Below are 26,307 nucleotides of genomic sequence, written 5' to 3'. Positions count from 1 at the left end.
AAATCCCACTGCTTTCATGTCAAAGTGCCCACCCTGATGAAAATTTCAAAATGATTTTACATGATGTTTCTCCACTAGAGGAAGCAAAACGTGTAAATGGTCAAAGGGAAATCCACGATGAAAATTGTTGCCTGCGGAATAATTTGCAAGAGAGCCCTGTGAAGTGTGACCCATTAATTATGCCAAGAAATAGAGAAAATGAACATATTTTTAACCTTGGAGAAGAGGACAAAACATATGGACCAGGAGAATCCCAGATCACAGCACAAAGTAGGGAACTCTTGAAGGATTCCCCTCAAGATTTAGATCTCTCTCACACAGATCTAGGGGAGAGTGATGTAGATTGTGGTAGCACCAACGTAGTAGAAAATGTGACACTTTTGACACAATATGATTCAGGAGAATGTAATATTGCATCTAAAGAGGAAGTGGAGGCTCCTCTTTCTGCCCAGGAGAGCGAAATGCTATATAAGAAGTACTCCCTGAAATTCATACCAGCAAGAAAGAAAGCAGCACCCAGAAAAACAGGGGCCCAGGCAGGAATACTGGACACTGTCTGCAATGGCTTTCAGTTGGTTCAGGTAATTCATGGAAATATGAAACTCTGCAGTGTCCAAAGTTTGTGGTTCTGCTAAAAGTCTGTGGTTCTGTTTCAGAGTGGTCACTAGTGTTTCTAATAATAATCAAATCCACACTTGTTTTGGGGGTTTGACTAGCACCCTACAAGATGCCACATATTGATAAATTGATCATTATAACAAATTAATAGGGAATGTTTTGGAGAAGAATTGTTATTCCCAGCTGTTCAGGGTCCTGTTATTGATTGTGCAGAAGGTGACCATTCCCCTTCATTTAGAAGGCCTCCACTGTAAATATGTTAATGTTGGGCTTTTATACAAAGTGTGGTAAAGACACTGCCATTTAAGGACTATTATATTGGATTTATTAAGTTTGAACCAGCTTAGTCATGAAGGTACAAACAGTAACATATTGTTATGGTCTGCAAAGTACTCTATCCACATTAAGGAGCTTTTTTAATACGATGAAAAATTTCTCTCAGGAGCTCTGCATATGAGAGTAGTTAGTATGCTGTACTTTGCAGGCATTATAGCTCCCAACTTTTTGTGAGTGGTGAATGAGGTAAGAAAGTAAAGGGTGCAGGCTTGTAATAAGTAGAGGTTGTTTGTCAAGCCTGTAATTTTTTTCTTCCCACTCAGATTGAAGTTCAGCTATTTTGGTACTTTTACTAAACTCTTCTGGTAAACTTTGCCTCAGAGATTATTTTATTTTAAACTTCTCTTCATGCTTGTGTGCTATGGGTTAGATTCGGAGGAAAGTCTCTCTTCATAGGTATTTTGTTAACATTGAGAGATGAAGAACTTAGACAATATCAAAACAGTTCCTCTTCTCAGTCTGTGAAATAATTGTTCTTGTTAGTTATGCCCTTTTCTTAGGCATGCAGTAAATGGCATGCTAATTTAAAAGCTTAGCAAATTAACTTTTTTCTGTAAAGGATATTTCAGTTTATATGTGGAAAACAATTTAAATCTTAGGGGAGTATATACTCTTTAGTAGTTATCTTTTTAAATTGTTTGTATATTTTTGGTGGCACTTTAGAAAATTATCAGATTTACCTACATCTGCTCTGATATATGCCCCTGAAATTAATTTAAAACCAAGATCAGAGGTTAAGGCAATTTAATAGAACATTATTATTACCCTTTTGTCCTGAAAGCTGTATAAGAGGGAAAATAAAACGTTTCCTTGAATCTTTATTTACAAGTTCCTGGAATTTAAAAGGTAGCAGTTTTTGTACACCCCCACCCCCCATCCCCACTAAGTAGTAAAACATATCCAAAGCTATTAGTCCTAGAAGTTATAACTTAGAAAGTGGTATGGAAATGAAATTGAATTATAATGCCAAATTCTATCTTTAACACTTTGTTGCCAAGTTTCTGTTTACATATTTGATAAATTTTACCTTTTTGCAAAATTATGGAGACTTCCTAAGTTTTTCCTCAATGATTTGGGTGAATCTTATAATTTATTTGATTATGTGTAATTGATTTTTAAATATTTATTATTGTTATATGCAGACTGCCAGTATGGAAATTGTCTATATGTATATTCTGTGGAAAAGGCAGTTTGAGTTTTTAGCTATGAGGAGATTATAGAGAAAATGATCATTAATTTGTTTGCTGTTCTCTAATTTACTCATATATACAGTAACACAGGAGTATCCTGTATGCTAGGCCTTAGACCAGAGTCTAGAGGATTTGTCTCCTGCAGTCTCTACATCTTTCAAAGTTATTTTTCATACTGTGTCTGTAATTTTTTTTCTTAAGTGCTATTTTAATATGTGCCTTTATTCTGTTTCCATGTGTTATGATTAACTGTCCAATCATTGGTATACTTATATAGTGCCCTTCAGGATAATGACTCAGAATCTCAAACTGTGTTTTACCTTAATATCTATGTGAAACTTTCCTTCCTTAGTTCCAATAATTTATTTTCCTCATGGCATCCTCCAAGCCCTATATTAAAAACATATTATCTATGAAAGAGTTGGCTCATACCTGTAATCTCAGCACTTTGTAAGGCTGAGGTAAGGAGGTTGCTTGAGCCCAGGAGTTTGAAACCAGCCTGGACCACATAATGGGACCCTGTCTCTACCAAAAAAAAAAATTATTTTAATTAGCTGGGCATGGTGACATACACCTATGGTCCTAGCTACTGGGGAGGCTAAGGTAGGAGGATGGCTTGAGCCTGGGAGATAGAGGTTTTAGTGAGCTGTGATTGTGCCACTGCCTTCCAGCATGGGTGACAGAGTGAGGCCCTGTCTCAAAAAAATAATAATAATATTGATGTATCTACTCCCAGTATTATCTGTTAAGGGGTTGATGTCATCCACCTAAGATAAAAATATAAATTTCTATACTGATATTAATTTGGCAAATAAATATTGGGTACATATTACATGGTAGGTACCTTGGTAGGCCCAGGTCATAGAACTACTGTAAGGAAAACAGAAATTTCTGCTTTCATGGCACTTGTATTTTAATCTAGCACATTAAATCCTTTGCCAGTCACAGGCAACTGGGGAACCACAAGTTGGATGGGATAGACAATAAGAGAGAGATTGCTAGGAAACGACTGTCAGTGCAGGTATGGGTGACAGTGACCACAGAGTATCCAGAGTTGCTGTGCTAGTGAGGTGTGTGATCAGATCCATGGGGTGAGGTCATTGCATTTCTTAAGAGTCCATTGGCAACTTCATAGACATTGAGGAGGCTATTTGTGTAGGGATCCATACTATTGCAGCACATGCCTATGTATTTTTCATTTTCCTATCTCTATATTTTGGCCCTCCTGCCAAGCCATGTTTTGGCCACTTGGCTCACCTCATCCTGTCCCTGATTTTCCATTTCCAATATGTGTCTCAAGCTTCAGTTGCCAGCTAGCAGCAGCCATTCTTAGGAGAGCCCATTAGGATTGCCTTGCCCATGAAGGCTCATTTTTTACTTATTTTATGTTTTTGCTCTTTAGCATTTTCTGTAAATCTTTTTCTACAGTTAAACTGGGAAAATAGAAACATTCTCATCCTATGATAAGTAATAAAGAGAGGAGACATGTACTGTCTTCTTGGTTTTATAAGTAACTTGATTAAGTGTACTCAGAACATCATTCTTTAGTGTTCTCAAATGCTTTTGATGTGCTATTAATTTATATTTAGTTTCTTTCTGTTCTTCAGAAGGTAGCTATGACCTATGGCTAGACAATAAAAATTACCTTTACCTCTGTAATAATTGATAGTTTCCACAACCTGATGCCTAAAGAAACGCTTATTATATATTTGGTGGTTGATAAGTAATGTAACTCACATAATTATGACTCTTTTAACCGCAGGTATTCCAGAAAGAAGAGATTGAACCCTTGCAAGGTAAACAGCAAGATGTAAACTGGTTAGGTCAAGGCCTTATTCAGAGTGCTGCCAAAAGCACTAGCACTCAGGGCTTGGAGCATGACCTGGATGATGTCAATGCACGGTGGAAGACTCTCAATAAAAAGGTAATTTTCTTACCCCCTTCATTGCTATTTTTGCTGATTATTATTCATGAGCATTTGTTGTGACCATGAATCATATTTATGGTAACCAAACTTTTCTAAATATGTCTATTGTCTTATATTACTGTAAACTGGGTGGCTCAAACTCAGATGCCTACTGGAGCTAGGTAGGGAATCTAAATGAAAGGAAGCAAACTGGGTAAGACAGAGCTTCTCCCTGCTGTTATCTCGCCTTTAATCAAGACATGGTCACAGATAGAACAGTACAGGTATGATGGGCACATGCATCTGTAAGGGTACAGGTCACTACTTAGTTCCAGAAGATCATTGACATGTAGGGACGTAGGCCCACTCTTGCCAGATATTCTATTTACTTTCAAAATAACCTGGAAATCTCACTTTCTATGTGACACCTTCCTATTTTCAAATATCAGCAACTAATTACACACTGTGCAAACAAAGCTATATCTTTATGTCATTCCTGGACTAAGTCCTGCCACCCTTACTATAGACCATCAACCCCCAATTACTTGTAAGATGTAGATCCAACCTTTTTCTAAATTCCCATGAGAGAAAACACTAGAAATAATGCTCTGATATCTTAGGGAGATAACACTGACCATACGACGGCAGGCAGCTCTTATGCGACATAAATTATCAGAAAATTATTATGGGATGGCAGTACATATCTGGTGGTGGCAGTGGTGGTTATTCTTGTTGTTTTCTTTCCATTGAAATCTTAAGCAGGTGCCAGGTCTTGAAACTATATTATTCACTCTTTAAAGTCTGATACATATTGTAGTGCACCTTAAACACAGTTGGAATGCTGTGTCAGGTGTAAATATAATCCATAGCACTTACAATATCTTGCCAGCTACTTTATTCAGTCCAAAAGGAAAATATCTGTGAGACAAGCAATAAGATATCTCTATGTAGGACACAGAGACTCCATTTACTAGAAGACAAAGGGCCTGGTTGGTTGAAAAAAGACTCCAGAGCTTGGAGCTAGCAGAACTTAATTGGATACTTTTGTTATTCTTGCCTAGCAAAATACAATTCTGATTCTTTCTGCTATAATAGTTCCATTTATTCTTAGTCTTTTAAAAATCGTTATCTCTGATATTAATCAGAAGGAAATAAAATGCAATATTGATAAAAATGACTAATGTGTTGTTTCTTACGATAACTCTAAAATATTTGAATCATTCATTGCTAATCATAAACGTATTAGACAATTCAAAAATCTCCAAGAGTGAGTGCTTTCCGTTGACTGTTTGTGATGGTAACCTTATTTTCACGCCTGCTTGCTTAAAGTTTGTCTCCTTTTCACTCGTATTCTGCCCGCTATCGATACTTTGGGTAAATTTTAAGTGAAAAGGAAAAGAAAATTTGCGAACACGTGGGAAAATAAGCCTGTAAAGTAGTGATCTGTGCTCAGATTGCATTATTTTGTGAAACAAATAAATAAGTGGAAACAATTGGCACTTTGCAGGTGGCTCAGCGAGCAGCCCAGCTGCAGGAGGCCTTGCTGCACTGTGGGAGATTCCAGGATGCCCTGGAGTCCCTGCTTAGCTGGATGGTGGACACTGAGGAGCTTGTGGCCAATCAGAAGCCCCCATCGGCCGAGTTCAAAGTGGTAAAAGCCCAGATACAAGAACAAAAGGTAAGTTAGTCATGCTTTTGTGTTGTGTTTCATATTAAATCTTAAGAACAAGAGAAAAAATACTCCTTGTGACTCTTTTAATTAATGGGATAACCTAGTTAACCCGTTATTGCTGCTGTAGACATTATTTTGTTAGTCATTCAACAAATATTTATTGAACATCTACCATGGGCCAGGCCTTGTTCCAGATGCTGGGAATATATCCCTGAATAAAAAAGATGAAAATTTCTCATTGAGTTCGAAACCAAGTGGGAAGGGTGTGGCAGGATTGAGAGACAATAAGTAAAGTAAATAAATGAATGGTGATAAGTTAGCAAGTGATGAATAAAGCAGAGATGTGGGAGAGGCATCAGGAAGTAATAGAGCAAAGATGAGGGACCCAAAGCGCTTGAATGGAGGGAGGGCGTGTGTGTAATTTTAAATAGGGTCATCAAGGAAGGCCTCACTGACAAGATGGCATTTGTATGGAAATACCATTGTTCCCTTACATATTAGGTTGATCCCTATGAAATTGTCTTTTTATATATTAAATATTGACAGTTTCTTTTGGTTCAACCTGTTACTAAAGAAACAAATATTTGATTCATATATGCTGAGGAATGTGTCATTGTGTCTTTTGACACTACTAAAATGGGGCCAATTTGGGAAAATAGGGTCTTCAGAGGGATGATATATACCTGAGAGTGACCACATGATAGTTTTTGTGCCCCTGATGGCAGTGGTCAGGTATGAAGCATTTAATACTACTTTGAGTAGTAATCAGCCAGCCATGACTTGAAATGACATGTGGGAAGGATCCTAGAGCATGGAGTCCTGGTAAGGTTGCTCCCCTCTGGAACTTTAAAAAGAAGTGGGTGGATTATGTTAATTACTTTATTTTAAAACTTAAAGACATTTTTAAAAATTTTACATTTTTTAGAAATTTATAAAAAAGATACATTTTAAATTTCTCTTTCTGTGCCTGGCTTATTTCATTTGGCATGGCTAATAATAATGTACTGTATATTTCAAAGTTGCTAAAAGAATAGATTTTAAAGGTCCTCACCACAAAAAATGATGAGTAGGTGAGGTGATGGATATGTCAATCAGATTGATTTAATCATTCCACAGTGTATACATATATCAAAGCATTGAATTGCACCCTATAAATTCAATTATTATTCATCAATTAAAAATGGAAAAAACAAAAATTCCACATTTACCCTCAATTTCTTTTTTGTATTTAAGACTTACTGCTTACTTTAATTTCTACATTTAATACTGTCTCCCTAAAAGTTTTTGAAAACTTCAGCATATTGGGAAACTATGCCAATTAGAAATAGGTTTAGAGGTAAGGATTAAGGAAACATAACTGGAAACACATTGCATTTGTGTAATTTTTGCATAATACAATGTCTACCATTCACAATTTAAAGTTAACTCCCAGAGTCATGATGCTTAGCCGACAAAACCTATTAATTGATTTTGCTTTTTTAATTGCTAGAAGCTTTGTTATTAAAATGTATCAAAGTAATTAGTTCTCCTTGCTGCCAGAGCACCTGTTGTGCTTTGATTATATCATGACTTTAGTATATAAAAACCTGTGCCAACACAGTTTGTATGTCTTACCGTCTTACCCTTCTCTTTAAACAAGTTCCTCTTACCTTCTGCCTTGGTGGTCTTGATCTCAAAATACTCTTTTCGCTTTTTACTTCTGGGTAACTGTCAAATCTTTAATCCTTAATTATCAGTCAGGATCATTAAGGAAGCAGCGAAGCATACTGTTTTGTACACTTAGGCCTTCCTCATTGCTGGCAGCACAGTGCCTGTGCACAGCAGTTGCTCATGAGCTATTTGTTTGATTAGATTAGAGCAAGGTAAAAGGCTTCTTATAGCAAACATTTCATTTCAGGTACTTTGAAATGTTTACTTAGAATCCAATTGAATTTTGTTTCTGGTGCTAAATCCTGAAATATTAGTCTTATTTAGCCAGCTTTGGAGATTTCTGACATCTTCTGGCCTCTCTTCCTGTTGGCAATGATGTGTAAAAGCTGTTTCAGTTTGCAGCCTCACACAGATTTTAGGAGCCAGTCCCACCTGGTAAAAGGAGCCAAGAGTCTCTCGTTTCGTTTTAGCCTTGTTAACTTGTGAACTTGGGCTGAGTCTTAACTTCCTTGTCTATAATGGATTGTTTAACGTGGGAAAGGGTTTTGAAAACAGTAATGATTTATAGGAACCTTTTGTATCTTGACAGGGCAGATAGTTGTTGAATGTTTAAGGCATTCTTATTTCATTACAAAAATGGAGATTTTGCACTTTTTTCATGATTCGTTGGAGTTATCCTAAATGGCACCTTCTACCGTATTATTCTATATTGAAAAATTAATAATGAGTTTAGTGGCCTTACCAATATTAGTTTTGTCTACTATGAGAAGCCCCTGCCACAGTGTCTGACCCAATAGTAATAAATCATTAGACAAATGAGTTACCTTTAAAATCCCACTTTTCACATCCTTTCATATGTGCATACATACAAAATACATTTTCGTCATATTTCAGAGGTACTTAGAATACATTTTACTTTATATTCATATAATTATTCCCTTGCTTTTTTATATTTAATGTTTTGTCTCAAGCTTCTTCAAAGGTTGTTGGATGACCGCAAATCTACGGTGGAGGTAATCAAACGAGAAGGAGAAAAAATTGCTACAACAGCAGAGCCTGCAGATAAAGTGAAAATTTTGAAACAGCTCAGTCTCTTGGATAGTAGATGGGAGGCACTGCTTAATAAAGCTGAAGCAAGGTAACTTATATATTTCCAGTTCTTTTGAAAGAGTAGCAGTGGCCTCTGTCTATAAAACTGACATTTTGTATTTCGGTAATACTTTTCTTCAAATCATGATTTTCCTATGTTTATCATGTATGTGAACAGAGATAGCAAAGATTGTAGTGCCTCTTTCCTCATTCCTCTAATGGTAATGGCTTGTCACCGCTATGTCCCAACTTTTTAAGAAAAGCATTTCCCTTGGGGGTGATTAATTCATTTGTTTATTACATAGTTACTTCCTGCTTACCATGCATCAGGCACAGAATAGTTATTTCCACTGATTTTAGATGATTGGATATTTGAATTTAGTAAAAAAAGTCACAGATAGTGATAATCCAGAGGTAATTATGAATATAGTAATTTTATTCATTTTTTAGGATCAAATGTATCAACTGAAAGTTTTTAAAAATATGTGTGTATTTTGATGTTATAGAAATTATATTTAGTAACTCGTGCCAATTTTCTATAATTCCCTTCTTCCTCATAGAAAGCTAATTTTTAAAAACATGTAATTCCCTGAAAATTAAACATGATAAGAAGTTGAGGCAACAGTATCTCTTGATCCCAGCAGAAATTATGTATACAGGATTTGATACTGAATCAGGTACTCCATATACAGACCAGAACAATAGCTTGCCCTAGATAAATACTGAGGGCCGTGGAAACAGGTTTTAGCTTTAGTCCTCTGCAACCAAGGAAACGTGTTTCCAAAGGTATTTTAAAATACCAGTAAAAGTCCAGTGAATAGTTCTCCTCTGTTCATGATATTTTAATCCGTAAAATATTAATATTGGTTTTGGGAAGTAAACCTAACACTGCGCTTTTATAAAATAGGAATCACTATTAATTCCACTAAGCGTTGGAGGAAGAAGCTATGTATGCTCTTTAAAATTTGAAACCTGTTTTGACCATTTGATTAAAAGCAATCTCAGTAACTGTTGCTCCAATTGAAATTAATACATAAAGCACTTAAAATGGGGCCTAGCACAGAATATGTATTCAATAAATTTTACCTATTGTCATTACTATTGCTGCTGTTATTATTATAACATTGCTCTCATTATTATAACTGTAATTATTGGAAGTAGTTACAAAAGATTACTTCAGACTTTCATGAGATTCATGAACTTGAGGATGATCTGTTGTTCAACTTTAATTTTTTTTAACAGAAGAATTGTTTTAATATGTTCTTTAAATGTTAAGAGATTTAAATTTTAACCTAAGATAGTTTCTACAGAAAATGTTTAGAATAGATTGCAGGAGCATGACTGAAGATTTTTGTTGAATATTTCACACATTCTTCATCACTAAATGACCTTTTGGCACATTTGTAGGAATCGTCAGTTGGAAGGTATCTCGGTGGTAGCCCAGCAATTTCATGAAACCTTAGAACCACTGAACGAGTGGCTTACAACCATAGAAAAGAGGCTGGTGAATTGTGAACCCATAGGAACCCAAGCATCTAAACTTGAGGAACAAATTTCACAGCACAAAGTAAGATATAAATCACACATTAGAGAGGTTCAGTTTTTATTGTGTGGTTTTGTGACATAAATTTGAGTTATGTACTATTGTTTTGTTTAATTGCAAACTAAATCCATTTCACATGTCATGCTTTAGTTTTATTTATGTTTTCATTTTTATTTGTCCATTCTTTTTTTTTTCTTCTTTATTGTTTTAAACTTTGTTTAGGCCTTAGAAGATGACATCATCAATCACAATAAACATTTACACCAGGCTGTTAGCATTGGCCAGTCCTTAAAGGTTTTGAGCTCCAGGGAGGATAAAGATATGGTGCAGAGTAAATTAGACTTCTCTCAAGTGTGGTACATTGAGATTCAAGAGAAAAGTCACAGCAGGTCTGAGCTCCTCCAGCAGGCCTTATGTAATGCTAAGATTTTTGGGGAAGATGAAGTTGAACTGATGAACTGGCTGAATGAAGTGCATGACAAACTGAGCAAGCTCTCAGTCCAGGATTACAGCACTGAGGGGCTATGGAAGCAGCAGTCTGAACTTCGGGTATTTTAATTTATTTTATTTTATTTTATTTTATCTTATTTTTTCATTTCAATTGTCATTTCTTAGTCCTTATTTCTGTGTCATTTTATGTTTATGATGATTTTGATGAATCACTGTACTCAAAAAAGACTGTTTATACAGATTACTTTTAATGAAGTCATTTTAAAGAAAAGAGTGGCTCTATCCAATTAGCTGGATATTTCACTTTTCATTTTGCTATTTTATTGTTGTATACAAAGACGTATATTAACCAGTACTTCAGTACGTCCACAAAGCCCATTTTCATAGGGCCCTAGGTATTTTCTGAAAAGGCATATGCTGTGAATTATGGTAGATGAACATGGGACATGGGGCCCAGTGGTGAAAAGAAGAGGTCTAAACATGGGAACAATAAGAACATTTGAAAATGTGAGATATTGACTGAAATATGTCTCTGTGAAATCTAATTAAAGTTCTCTGAGATTAACTAATGTTAATGCTAACTTAAATGTTTTTCCCCCCACATAAAAATGGTACTTGTGTTTTTAGGTTCTGCAAGAGGACATCTTACTCAGGAAACAAAATGTAGATCAGGCTTTACTAAATGGTTTAGAACTACTTAAACAAACCACAGGTGAGATATCTTTCAAATCAAATCATCATGTGGTCAGCATTTATATTGTTTTCAAAATATTTTAGGGATGGGAGAAAACCAAAACACTTTATAGTTTTTGGTCCAGTCCAAGACTTTCATTCTGGAGAACACTTTGAAGACCAATCAAGGGGGTGGTTAGGATATGATCTCACTTTTTTCTCATGATCTCACTTGAGTTCTTGATGGAAGTTGTGTGTATTACTCATAACATAAAGCACTTTGGCACGGGAGCTCATCAGAGAAGCCCAGGACAGAGTCACATTACTTTTCCACTTGTGAAAGGCAGATGAACACGTAGGTTGTAGACAATTTCTTTTTAAGATAGATTGCATTGCAGTGACACACAGTATGGCTATGTGCATAGCTATACACAGGCTTCATTTCTTCATGTCTGAATCACTAAGAAAACTGATACATAGTTTAGTATCTAGATGAGATTTTTGGGACAACTCAGGGAAACTAGTTTTAGTGATTCCTTTGGCCATAGGAATTTCACTATACCTATATCCAGTTCAGCAATATGTGTATGTTGGGGGCAAGTACCATTTATTATGTATTGAAGAAATTAAATGTAGAATCAAGAGCCTTGAGCTAGACATCTGAAGCTCAGGACACAATTTTTCTATGTGTCAAAAAATGAGGTAGAGGCAAATAAAGATCTGTTGGAATAGTGCAGATGAGTAATGATGAGTAAGAGCAGAGAGGCTAAGTATCTTGCCCAAAGTAACCCAGCTTTTAAGCCATGCATGAAGTCAGTATTTGAACTCAAGCAGTTTTTAACTCCTCTTCTTTGAAAACAAAGTCTCATACAGATAGACACAGAAGTACTGCTTTCCACATAACTAAAGACACTTAGCCTTTTCCAGTTTCTACATTTGTATTTTCAAAGTGATTTAGATTTGCCCGAAGTCTTGGGAAAGATTAACATTTAGAAAAGGGCTTCTCTTGAGTAGGATTATCTTTAGAAAAATGTCTCCTTTTGTTCTCTAGAAAATTTCATCAGTGTTCCATAATATCTGAAGAAACCCTCCCCCTGCCTTTTTTTCTTTCATAAGAAATAACGTGACTTTGAAATTTTAGGTGATGAAGTTTTAATAATTCAAGATAAATTGGAAGCCATTAAAGCAAGGTACAAAGACATTACTAAATTGAGCACTGATGTAGCCAAGACTCTGGAACAGGCACTGCAGCTTGCAAGGCGGCTGCACTCCACACACGAAGAGCTGTGTACCTGGCTGGACAAAGTGGAGGTGGAACTACTTTCATATGAAACTCAGGTTCTGAAAGGAGAAGCAGCAAGTCAAGCACAAGTGAGACAAAAAGTAAGCTCTCTTTTCTGCATTTTGGATTAGTCTTTTATCTTTTAGGGAGTCTTATTCACACAAAAATAAAATTATATTTGTCTTATGTCATTACATATGCTGAAGGATGCCTTGGTGGGTGGAGACCCAATAGAAATTGGCAGCAGATCAACTGTTTAAACTTTTAGGAGCCCAGATGAAAAGTTGAAATGAAAACAGTATATTATAATTGTTTCAAGAGTCTTATATTTGGGAGTATAGTTGATTACCCAAGGGAAGAATGATGAAAACAGAAAAAAAAGGAAAATGATCATTGTTTCGGAGATACACATAATTTGGTTGGAATATCAATATTTCTATAAGATAACATGGGGTGGGTTTTTTAATTGTATTACAGAAGTAGTATACTACATGGTAATCATTCCTCTTTCCCAAGATATCAGCCTGTTTTTATCATCCTTGAAGTATGATCACATGTGGGTGAAAGAGAGTTGGTGAGGTCAGGCTCACTGAGCCTGTAATGAGTCTACTGTCAGATTTAAAGCCAGTTTGTCCTCATTTTGAGGGTCACTTAATTCTGGCTTGAAATATCCTGTTCATTTTACTTTTCTGTTACCTGATTACTTAGAGTTTCTCAGAAAGCAAAGAATAATACATGTTAACTTGCTTGTTTTTGCTTCTGAAATTTTAAATATTTATATTAAATTTCAAAGATAAAATCTTGCCATGTCGACAAATGAATTGTTCTTTCAACTTCTCAGGAAACATTTTTCTTTTCGCAAAATAGCTTCAAATAAAAAAGGTTTATTTAACTTAACTGAAACTAAGGGAGGGGGGAGTGGGGCAAACCATCACGTTATTCGCCTGCAAAGGACTTGAGCTCCAAGAACAGTTAAAGGAAAAGTCTGTTGAAGCTCTTAAGTGTTACTTACTTATTTGTATGTTTTCAGGAACTGAAAAAGGAAGCTAAGAACAACAAAGCCTTACTGGACTCCCTTAATGAAGTGAGCAGTGCTTTGCTGGAACTGGTACCATGGAGGGCAAGAGAAGGACTTGAGAAAATGGTAGCTGAGGACAATGAGCGCTACCGATTAGTGAGCGACACCATCACTCAGAAGGTGGAGGAGATCGATGCTGCCATTCTGCGATCACAGCAGGTAGGGAAAAATGGTTTGTTGTCTAGGCAATAAATTTTCTCCAGCTGTTCCCAGAGCCTTTACCTGAACAAAGATGCCTGTTAATACTGTTTCCATTCATTTGCTGTGCTTCCAAAATGAAAGGGTGGATTTGAAAAGAAGTTGACTGGGCTCCTTCGACGTCTGAGCACCAGGGCAAGGCTAATCTGTACATTGTTAACAGCCATCTGCCTCATTGTTTCACAGATTTATCCTTACCAAGTCAGACACTGCGAAGATCAGCCCAGCTTTCCAAACAAAATGCTTTTGTCTACACATATGCATATTGCTGCTATTAATTTTTATGTATTGACTAAGTCTAATCTGTATGTGAGTAAATACTGTGAATTGTTATGTAAGGATGTATTAACTTCATTTACAGAAAGCTGGGGCAAAGAGAAAGTTTTCTTTTTAAAAAGGAAGCAGTTTTTTTTGGTAATGTGAAGTTTTTTTCTGAAGATGACAGAAGGGGGAAAAGATGATAGGTTCCGATTTGTCTGTAACTCTTGCAGAATGTATACTCCCAGAGTTTTATAGGCATTCAGCCCTTAGCCACAGCTCCCTGGGAAGACTATGGGCAATGAGTGGGGTCCTGGAAATAGAAGTTTATAATACATGTGTTGATTAACGTTGGTTGAAATTTCTGAGAATATTTACATTAAGTCATCAGATTTACTACAAAGTTTATGTGTGGGGGTGGTATGATATTGCAGTGTACTTTAGAGCAGAGTTTGTGATGGTGTACGACTAAGCTTTCACTAATGTGAGCCAAAAGCAAGAAGCATAAATCAAGCAGATTCTGTGGGAGCATCCAAAATTAATTTTCTAATGTTGCCATAGAAATGGAATTTATAGTTAGTTCTAAAGCATAATGTTCCACTCCTCATTTTAGTGCTGTGCTGTAGGATCACAACAACTGATGAAATACAGTGATAGCAAAAGCCCTGCCTAAGAAATTTTTGTGAAGGAGGGCATTCATGCTCGAGGAATGTATTTGTGTGACTCTTTTTAAACAGAGGAGTTTGTATGCCTCATTAATATAGGAAAATGAGAGTGTTTATTTGTGAAGTTTATTCAACTATTGAAAAATATATTTTTTTCACTGAAATGTATTTGAACGTTTTAGAACTGGCATCTTCTCTAAATAGCAAGAAAATTATTCTGTACTCTTGGGAGTAAGATTTTCTTGAGAAGTTGACTATGGTTGGCTGGTTCAGTAAAGTGAGACAGTAATAAGGGCACGGTCACAGATTGAGTTTGCATTGGTTAGTAATCTCTGATATGTGTCAAGGTCATTAACTGTGGCCAGGTTCTTCAAGGTTTTGCATATGTTTTCCAAAGGTGTGGGGGAAAGTAAGTCAGCGTAAGTCTTCCGGAATCCAAAATATATATCCTTTAGGAAAATAATGATTTTTTTTTCTGATAAAATCAGTCCTTATTTAAAATTTCAAGATTTTCTCAAAGAATACAGAAAAATTCATGAAAGAAAGCATATGTAAGCAATTTGGTCTGTATCCTTCCAGTCTTCCTCTTGAGAGAGAAGAATTTATGTAGTAAAATCCTTTTGCAAGAGAAAGACAATGTATATAGTAAAAATCTTACTACCAATAGATTACACATCTTAATGCCATTAATATCTTCTGGTTGTTCATGTGTGTATTTTTATCTTCATTTCTTTGAAATACCTGCAAGTCTGTCCAATGAAAATACCTTCAATTAGGCTACATAGACACACAGATATTCAGAGCTGGGAGGAACATGCACAGCCTGCATGGGAGTGAAGTGACTTGCCTGTGGTCTCACGAGCAGTAAGTGGCAGAGTAGCAACTAAAATTTAATCCATATTTCATTCTCCCTCACTGCTGTGCCTCCTCATAAATTATATATAGAGAAAAACCCTCAAGGGTGGTAAACCATTTTTTTCTAAACTTCTTCAATAATCTGAAGGTTCCATTATTACAACAAAGTCGAGGTATGTAATGAGAATATTTCCAGCTATAAAGACTGTGGAGGATGAGAATGCAACACTAAAAGGATCATAAAACGTTACCGTGTAGGAAAACCCCTAAGAATAGAGTAGTAGGTGGAATAGAGTAGTAGGTATCTGTCTTCCTGGTGTGGCAGAGATTTCACACTTAAAAGATAAGTTTCTAAACTCATAATTTCAAGTTTATAAAGGAGCTAATATATCACCGAAATATTTTATAAGGTTGCCTACTTATAGATGTTTGGAATTAGGACCAGAGTACAGTTTAATAAAAAATGTTTGTTTTCTGTTTTACCCAATAACAATACATCCATGAAATATAAGAAGGAGTGATGAAAAAAACGTATCTTTAGACCTGAATATTAGCCATATATTTTGGACTATCTGTTTTACATTGTTTAAACAAATTACCATTCTGAGTCTCTTCTCCTTATGAAATGTGGACATGGTATGACCTGAGCTCATCTTTTTAGACACACATTTAGTCACATGCAATTTATTTTATTAACAGTGACTCTTCCCCCAGACCCCTGCCCCCAGCCTACCAACACCCACACGTGATGGGGTAAGAACATGTGCCTTGAATAATACTTCACAATTTTAAAATTTATAGATTTAATGATTTGTCCCATTTAAATCAGGGAGAGTTAAATTAGATTTTAAATGACTAGGTGTTCTGTTTTCTGAGCAGAAATAGCTCTTAAGATACTTCATATTTTTTCCCAGTTTTAAGGTTGCGTGTATACAGATATACCTCCTTTATGCCAATCTGCTTTTTGGAATTTAACAAAAGCATAAACAGTTTGTCAACTGTGAAGCCACAATCACAGAATGTATTGACTTCAAACATCAGTGTGGAAGATGTCAAGAAAAACATGGAAAAGACTTAAAAGTTTGAAGGGAGAACAGAAGGGAACATACAGATATCTTCTAATTAGCATATACTTTGTAACCACCATGTATAAATTTAGGTTTTTAAAAAGTTTTGATTTGACAGGGTTAGATTTTCTTGTTAATCCTATATCACAATAACAGTTTTGAAAAGATATGCTATTGAACCTTCATAATATAGGTGTGAAGGTCCTATTTGTTATTATCTGAGAAATAATTGAAAAGCCTCAGTAATGGTTGAATGAGTAAGAACTTGTACATTTGTTGATACCACCCACCAAGCTCCCAAGTCTCACTCTAGATTTGCAGGCATTGATATTCTGAAAAGGGCATTATTTTTTAAAGTAATTGGGTCCATTCATTACTTTTAGGAAGAATCTGAATGGGACAAGGCAGCTTAGTAAATAATGATGTTGAGCTAAACTGCCTCCCTTTTACAATACATGCCATTATATGAGTTATAAACTACGTATTTCTGCATTTTAAACCTACACAGAGTAGCATACCTTTGTTGCTTTCTTTCTACAAGCTTTGTGGAAATGGGGAAAGGCACTTTTGCTTGAAAAATGTACAGACTTGGGTTCTGAATTCAGACTACCTTGATTCTTTAAGCCTCAGAGCAATTCATGATCCTTTGCTTCTTATAATGTACAGTTGTCAGTAGTTGCTAAAATATGTATATCTCACTGGGTTTGGGAATCCCAAGCATTCTTCAGCAGTTCTAATTGCTTGGCTTGTGTAAGTGGGCCCCATAATAACCCTGTTAGAAAGGCCCTTGGATTGGTGGTTTGGGTGCAGTTAATGCAAACAACTCAGTGGGTCATTAGGAATCAGCCTGGAGAAAAATACCACCTGTTTATTTCTTTTAAAGGACCAGAAGGAAACATCTCCTACGGAAATGAGATTTGTTTAGACCCTCCAGGTGTTGTGGATAGGAAAATATGGGCTGTGTTACAAATAATGAGAAGCAATGTGGGAGGAAATGCTAATCAAAAGAGAGTGATAAGATCCCCAGTCAGGGGAAGGGAGTAAAAAGGATGTCCTTGAGGTTAAGGTTTGCTTATCATTCTGCCTTAAACCTCTATTAAAACCTTAAACCTCTATTAAAACATATTATGTATTGACCTTTGTGATATTTGGCAGTCCAGAAGTCAGACCACCTTTGTTAGAATCTCAGACTCAGCATTTACTACCTGAGTAACCTTTGGTAAGTTAGTTAACTTCCCTTTACCTCATTTTTCTAAGCTGGAAATGGAGTTAGTTAATGGTAATACTCACATGATACAGCTGTCAGGATTAAAGGAGATATTGCATGTTAAGCACTTCGAACAATGTGCTCAGTAGGATGTTGGCTGTTACTGTTTTAGAGAGTGTTTTTCAGGCATATTTAGACATAGCTACTTAAAATGTCTTGCAGTAACTTTTAGAAAATTCCTGAAATGCTAATTCAACCATAAACAGAAGTTACAGTAGCTAGAGTTGGTGGTTCGACTCCTCTGATGCTATTAAAGTATTTCCCCAAATGCAGTTATGGATGCCCAGATTATCAACATTTTATGTTAAGTCAAATTTTGCTACTCATATGAGTAGTAAACAAATTTACTAAAATTTGGTCTAGTATGTTTCTCTCCATGTTGCTTACATGTACAATGAGCCATTTTTATGGTCTGTTAGAAATGCACGTTAATTAGTCATTTGAGTGAGTCATAGGCCTAAAATGCCTTGCGTTACTATAAATTACTTAATGTAGATCCTGTAGCTACTCCCTTTGTTGCTTAACAATATTTGATAATTTAATTTAAAAATTTTCTCAAATGACAGATGGGAAATATCTGCTTGAAGTCTTTTTTTTTTTTTCTTAGCAGAGCAAATGTTTGACTTGATCAAAGAAACATTGTTTGGATTTCCTCTTTTGGCACCTTAGATGGTATCACCGTGCTGTTTATTGTTGGAAAGTTTTTTGTATCTTTTTTTTAAATACGGGAGACATAGTGTTAAACTAATATTAATATTTCACAGCGTGACTTTCTTTGTGAGGGCACTCATTTAAATACTGTCCGGCTGAACACAAACGGGTGGGGTGTCACTTTATGGTTTTTTCAGGAACCAGTACAAGAAAAAAATTCATAACTGTTAAGTTTTATTCAGATATCTTGCAGTATTTGCACTCAGGTAGAAAGGCCTGGACTGTTTTTCTCTGTTTTATATTCTTTAAGTGAATCACATAATCAGTTTTTACCTATAACTTTATTGTATATGCCTTGAAAAGTAAGAATCCACATAGAAGACTCTTTCACTTGTTTTTCGTGGGGATTCTTTCTCCACATCTGAAGCTGCTGAATTAGTTGATGAAATGTTTTTCTTTTGTTTTCATATTGATCAATAATTGCTAATGAATAACTCCATTTAAAATTAAATAACATCACAGAAACTGTTGAACTAGATTAAGATACATTATTTTAAATAGTTTCTTGGTTTCCTTATAATCACAGAAAGTCTACCTATAAGCTTGACAATATTAAATTTTCAATATCAAAAAATAAATTATACCCCACGTTGATGAAGTTACAGCAAAACACTGCTTGTGGGAGTGTCCGTTAGCACATTCTACCTGAAGGGCAATTGGGCAGTATATATCGAAGAGAGAAAACACAAATAGGAACTTAGAGGTGAGAGGTTACTCACAGAGTTGTTTTTCTTTTTTAAAATTTTTTTAATTTAATATATTTTCTTTTAATTTTTAATTTTTATGAGTACATAGTAGATGTATATATTTATGAGGTACATAAGTTATTTTGATACAGGCATACAATGTCTTAGTAAAATTAAACTTGTTTTAAGTTAATTGTAAATACACCTGCAGCTGTAGGAAACAACACAGAGAGACCCCATTGTATCCTTTACTCAGTTTTCCCCAGTGGCAACATCTTTATAGTAAAATATCACAGGCAGGATATTGACATTGATACAGTCAAGATACAGAATATTTCCCTCACCACAAGAATCCTTCATGCTGCTCTGTGAGCCATACCCATTCCATCACATCCTATCCTCCCTGACTTCTGTCAACCACAAAGCTTTTCTCCATTTCTATAATGTTATCATTTCAAGAATGTTCAAGTATTTTATCAGTCACAACCTCTTTCTCCTCTCCTTCTGGGACTCTGACAACATGAATATTAGGACTTTTGTTGTTGTTCCACAGGTTCCTGCAGTTCTAATTATTTTTTAAGTTATTTTCTATTATTCAGTGTGGGTAATTTCAATTTCTATTTCTAAGTGGTAATTTATTTTCCTTCACTGATTCTTTCTTCTGTCCCCTTCATTGAGCTCATCCACTGAGATTTTTATTTCAGTTTTTTTTCAGTGGTACATTTTCATTTGGTTCTTCTTTATACTGTATATTCTTTTTCTTTGCTGAGATATTCTATGTTGTTGATGAAGCCTTCTAGTGTTTCATTTGTTTCAACTATGAACATTCATAAGTACTCATTGAAGCATTTTTATCATGGCTGCTTTAAAATCATTGTCAGATAATTCTAACATGTCTGCCATCTGGGTATTGGCATCTATTTGATTATCTTCTTTAATTCAGTTTGAGATTTTCCTGGCTCTTATATGACGTTATGAGTGTTAGAGCTTAAGCTTTCTGTTTTAGCTGCCTTCCTCTGTTACCACTCTGGGAGAAGAAGCTGGAGGTTCTACTAGGTGAAGGTAGAAGTCTAGGTTCCCAACTCAACCTCTGTTGACACCTAGGAGATGGCTCGTCATTTCTGCTGGGTGGGAGTGGGAGTTCTAGCTCCCTATGTGGTCTCTACTGGTACCACAGTGCGGGTGGCTGTGATGGTGACACACTGAGTGGTGGTGAGATCCTGACTCTCCACTAGGTCTTCTCTGATGTCACCCCAGAGGAGAGGAGGGAGGGGCAGTTCGTTACTGCTTAGTGGGGGTGGAAGCCCAGCCTCCCCACATGGTCTCAACTGATACGATAGTCTGGGCCTTGTTTTGGGGCAGAAGGGATGAAACTTCTGGCTCCCTACTTGGCATTCTCTAACATCTCCCAGCAGGAGTGTTGAGGACCTTGTCACGGCATTACAAGGGTGGAAATGTAGGCCCCCCATTTGTCCTTTCTTGGCATGAGTGTGAATGGAGCAACTATTTTTTCTGTAGTGTTTGGTTGGAATGGAGTGGTTATTGTTTAAAGTTGTCTGTTTTGCTGCACTACTCCTTTCCTGGTCCTTTGGCTAGAGAGAGGAGGCTTGTTTTGGGACTTTGTACCCATTAGTGTTGTGTGGTTGCCAGTTTCTCCAGTATTTAGTCTTAGATATGTAAGGCAAAAAGAAAATCCCAGGGAACTCACCACTGTGTTCTTCCTGGCAGCCCAAGGTCCATGGTAGTTCTGTCCTCTTCTCTCCACTTTGTGGAATCTTCTTATATATGTTTTATATATAATGCCTAGGGTTTTTAGGTTTACTTATCATGAGGAACACAGAAAAGCTAATGTACTCCATTTTCCCATGAGTTGGCATAGTGTTGCAGAGAGTTTTAAAAGTGTGAATTTAAAAAAATCTAGTTTCTTATCTCCACCCATCTTTCTCCCCAACTACCTGTTTTCCCACCCCATCTGGATTTCCAGATTCCTTTGAAAAGTTAGAAGATCTGGCAGTACTGGACTTGAATAGCCAAATGTTCATTCCTCATTAATTCTTCCAACTGAGGTCATTTTAGTGATCATTTATTTTCGGTACTGTGGTGTCACAGGCCCATTTTATCCATTTATGGTAACTGCTTGGCCCTGGAAGGCACTAGGGTTTATCCGATGGAAGACATTGAAAATGTTCGTGCTCTTTAACTTGATAGTCACTTTTAGGAATCTATACTAAGGAACTAATTAGAAATGCCAACAGAAATTTATGTACAAGTATCTTCATTATAGGGTTGTTTGTATAATAACGAAAATGCAGAAAACTTAAATGAAAATCCAGGTATACTGGAATATAATGGTATTATTTGAAAATCACATTTAAAGGAGTATGACCTGGGAAATGTTCATAGTAAATGAAAAAGCAGGATATAAAGTTGTTTATACAGTGTCATCCCAGACATTTTTACAAATCTTTCTTGATTTGTGGAAGAAAATTCACTACAGTACCAGCAGTGTTAATTCTAGGTTTTAATTTTCTTCTATATGTTTTTCTCTGCTTTATGAATTTGGACTGTACTTATAAATTACTGTTATAGATTACTGTTATGATCAGGAAAATAACATTTCTTAAAATATTTAAGAATGCTCTTTAAAATGTTTTCTGCCATTATTAAATGAGATGCTTAAAAATTATACGTGAATCATTTAGGGGTATACTCTGCATATCTAGAGATGTATATTACACATATTTATAAACATAATAGTATAATAAATAAATGGGAATATTCTATTCTTTTTGCTAGGAACCATGTACTTTGATAGCAGAATGTTAGGTGCATGTCATAGGAGTTGAAGTGATGGGTGAAATGATGAAAAGATGGTACCTGGCTGTTGGCTTTCATAGCTGTTACATTTGGACAGTACTCCTAAGGTGCAAATTATTAAGACTGCCTGAAAAGAAGGCAACAGTGCTAGCTGTCCTAAAATCATTAATACAGTGCTATAAATCCAACATGTTTTAAAAGCTTGTGTTTAATTACTCTGTGGAAAGTTCTCTTTTCTTTAAAATGTAGTCATTATCATGAATTATTTTAGGATGCCATGAGGAGACAAGCTCAGATTTTCCACTTGTGTAATAAGGATATTTCAAAGAACGGTAGATAGGTATTTTCTGGCACCAGGGACAGGAACGTGCTGACCTAATTATTTATCTTTTGTTTAGTTTGACCAAGCAGCTGATGCTGAGTTATCCTGGATTACTGAGACAGAGAAAAAATTGATGTCTCTGGGTGACATCAGGCTTGAGCAAGACCAGACTTCTGCTCAGCTTCAAGTTCAAAAGGTGAAGAAATACATTTCCAATTGCCATATAAATTATTTGCTGGTGTGCTCCAAGTCTATAAAATGTGCTTGTATGATTTACTTTTTAGGACCCCTCTAGTGTAACGTGGTATTTTTAACTACTCGCCTAATTGTTTTCATTTTAGTCATACAATTTCTTGTTTTATTTTTTGTCTTTATTTTGGTAAATCACAGACATTCACCATGGAGATTTTGAGACACAAGGATATTATTGATGAACTTGTTAAATCTGGGCATAAAATCATGACCGCATGCAGTGAAGAGGAAAAGCAATCAATGAAGGTATAATCTTGTCTGTGGACTGGTAGTGGGACACTTGAAAAAACAGCAGGTGTTGAGCTTTCAGTCCTAGAAAAACACTTTTCCGTTATCCACAGCTGCCATTTAAGCAGCAAAAATAATTAGTTTAAATAAGGCATTTTTCAAGTTTATAGAATAACGGTAAAAGGAATATTTCTTAAGAGAATCACTACAAGGACAATCTTTTTGAATAGGCACAAAAGCTATTAAGGTTTGAGACCTTGGTTAACTGGCACGCATTAAGCATTCAGTTAATGTTAGCTGTATTGTTGCCATTATCATCAGTATAAATTATTGTTTTTATATGTATCAACTGTTGTTTATATGCTTCAGAGACATTTGGGCCTCTTAATAAAAACCAAAATATGTGGCTCTCTCTAATGCTGAAATTCATTTTATATAAAGTTACAGTAAACTATTAGGGAAAATATGAGCTGAGTAATTAAGGAAGCATTCAGTTTGTGTAGTTTTAATTATCCTTTAAATTGGCAGAAAACCAGCTACAAATAAAAATGTTCAATTCATATTCAAACATCTAAGCAGCCTAAAGAAATTGATGTATATTCATGCTTCTGGTAGGAAAGATATCCCATGGCAAAAAAATATAGGAATCTCTATGCCTAAAATCACATTTTAAAGAGTATGCATTGCTTTTAAGGTAGACCATATACAAAATAATAGAATGCACAGTGTAATGATATGCACTCTTATATTTATTTATACTCTACAATAACAATTTGCTTGTTTATAATTGAATCTTTATTATTTTTGTAAAGACTCTGATGTGAAAAATACAGATTGTCTTGAAATAGTTTCTTTGTTATTCAGTGGTTTTTTGGGTTATGATTGTGCTTTATCTTCTGTTATTAGTATTTGCTATAATTTATCCCATAATCTAGATCACTGTGACTACCCCGTTAAATCAGTGTATAGCACAATGGCACAATGTTCTGTCTTGATTCCTCTCTTTCCATGTCTCTTTCTCTTTCTCTTTCTCTACACACACATATGTATACACACACACTCACGTGTGTGTATATACATACACACATATATGTGTATATGTCAAAAATTAACTTTGTTAACTAAAAATTTTTACAATTTCATTTGCAAAAGGTAGTCTTTATTTTTTTTCTGCAAAATAAATGTTGCCAGAATCATATGAGACTTGTTTTCTAGTCTTGAAGCCATTGTAAGAATGACTGGAGAATTTTGCTTATTGTTTTTGGAAACCTCAGTGTCTTATTCATAAAAACTTGAGGCACTTTAATTTAAAGTGAACTTTTGTACATATAAACCATTAAAATCTGAATAGCTTTTACTGATGTATTCATTTAATATACATTTGTCGAATGCCCACTCTGTCCAGGTGTAGTGTGCTGGACAGAGCACTCTGGAGTGTGTGTGCTTGTTGGCCTGACCAGTAAAATGTTTCATCCTTTTATTTTCTAGAAAAAACTGGACAAAGTACTGAAGAACTATGATACCATCTGCCAGATTAATTCAGAAAGGTATCTGCAGCTGGAACGGGCACAGTCCCTGGTTAACCAATTCTGGGAAACATATGAAGAACTTTGGCCATGGCTGACAGAAACACAATCAATCATCTCTCAGCTTCCCGCCCCAGCCCTTGAATATGAAACTCTAAGGCAGCAGCAGGAAGAACATCGGGTAAGCCTGGTGTGAAAGAGAATATTGTATTCCCCATTAAGAGAATCATGATTTTTATGGTGGTTTTTAGTGCTGTTAAACATTTACATGATTAAGGCATTTTAGAATATTGTGTTCTGGTCTGTGTAATTTGCTTACCTCATAATTGCTTCTTATACAGGGTTATAGTGAGAAGACTCATGTGGATAGACTTATTGTATATGTCATTAATTACATCACAACTTGTATAAAATATGCAGTATAAATCATCTAGATAGAAAAAAATTCCCATTTAAAAATGTTATAGAAATAAGCTTTTGAAGTGCTTTCAATTTACACACATTGAATTGTTTTAAATTTATACATTTAGAATGTAAATGCCGAGTGGAAATATATGGGAGAACGACTATCAGACAAAGCCATTGAGCTTGGAGAAAATGTGTAATATAATGAATGTGTCAAAATAGCAATATTGTGAAAGCTATGAAAAGGAAAAATGCTGAAGTGTAAAGACAGATTATTTTGTTCACCTTATGTACATGGAACTCCTTTGAAGTTCTTGTTCCTGTAACTGTAAATGGGTAAAGTAGGAGGAGCACATTTACAACGACAGTTACGTCACATTTTTAACATGTATGAAATGGCACATGAAGCCCTCTTTTCAGCAGTCACTTAATTGTTAACATGGCTTAAAATTTTGTAAGAGTTTATGTGAGAGCGCATTCAAGACTGTCAGAAAGAAAACTAGATTTCTTGCTATTTATGGACTTGTGAACCTAGTTGCTCTTCCAGATCTGTACAGAATGTACTCTGAGACTAACCGTGGTGTGCATGTATGTGTGTATATGCACGAGTGTGTGTGTGTGTACACTTGTGCCCAAGAGAGAAGGAGGGAGAGAGAAAGGGAGGGAAAAGTTCAATTCAGGGTTTATTACATCATTGTTTGCAATATGTGACATACTTGTTAATCTTGTTTGTTTACCTTTTTAATGAATTGTCATTGAAGACTATACTGGAGTATTTATTTAAAAGAGAGTTTTAGAGACCACACTTTAACTTTCTTTAATATAGAATGGGAATCTTATGGAGTTTTATCTAAATGATTCAGCAGGAGAAAGACAAGTATGTAGAATTCAATTTTTGTATAAAGGTTTATTTGTGGCAGAAATCTGGTGTCTACTCACTGAATTATTTTAAATAAAAAATGTTTCATGGATTTCTATGCTGAGGTGATTTGAATAGCCACGTTTTTAGCATATTATCAAATAGTATGGAAAGGTTCATTATTGAGCTGAAATTTTAAAAATTGAGTTTTTTGCCTTTTTGCATAATCTTTAAGCTCTCAAAACAAATTTGTGATTGTATAAAGGGAGGTAGAAAGCTTTGTAGCCACATTTTGAAATGGTTTAAACTAAAAGCTTTGGTGTTTCAGAATATTTGTAGCCTCCTAGGATGGCATTTCTTCTCCAGCTCTACAGTATCCTCTCCATGTATTTTGGGGGGAAATCTAGTTCATTCTAGCCAGGAATGAAAAATGGCTCCAAGGGCCATGTTACCACATGATAGATATCTGAAAGTCACACCGGATAGCTCCAGCGTGACTGGACTCCTATGACAGCATGTTGCCAAGAATCATTTTGTCACATATAAGGCAAAAGGCATCTCCTTTTGGGCCCTTTTCTGATGCACGCACATACCTGAGTAGATGGCCAGTAGGTGTTCTCTTGCCTGTCATGGAACAGTTTAAGAATGGTTTAAAAGGCCGGCCTGTAATCCCAGCACTTTGGGAAGCCGAGACGGGCGGATCAC

At 35.7% G+C, this 26,307-nt stretch overlaps 1 protein-coding gene across 1 annotated transcript in view; it reads left to right on the top strand.

Annotated features, from left to right (window-relative positions):
- Positions 1-26,307, top strand: part of DST (dystonin) — a 504,672-nt gene that overhangs the window by 423,280 nt on the left and 55,085 nt on the right. The window contains 11 exon segments of the mRNA XM_012002056.1: positions 3,907-4,068; positions 5,558-5,728; positions 8,344-8,510; positions 9,869-10,028; positions 10,227-10,553; positions 11,082-11,166; positions 12,268-12,509; positions 13,439-13,645; positions 22,409-22,528; positions 22,723-22,830; positions 24,301-24,519. Of these exon segments, the coding sequence (XP_011857446.1) occupies positions 3,907-4,068; positions 5,558-5,728; positions 8,344-8,510; positions 9,869-10,028; positions 10,227-10,553; positions 11,082-11,166; positions 12,268-12,509; positions 13,439-13,645; positions 22,409-22,528; positions 22,723-22,830; positions 24,301-24,519 (1,968 nt within the window).

The sequence above is a fragment of the Mandrillus leucophaeus genome, unplaced genomic scaffold (genome assembly GCF_000951045.1).
Source record: "Mandrillus leucophaeus isolate KB7577 unplaced genomic scaffold, Mleu.le_1.0 Scaffold676, whole genome shotgun sequence".
NCBI lineage: Eukaryota > Metazoa > Chordata > Mammalia > Primates > Cercopithecidae > Mandrillus > Mandrillus leucophaeus.
The sequence above is the reverse complement of the archived record's forward strand: the minus strand, read 5'-3'. Positions and strand labels throughout refer to the sequence as shown.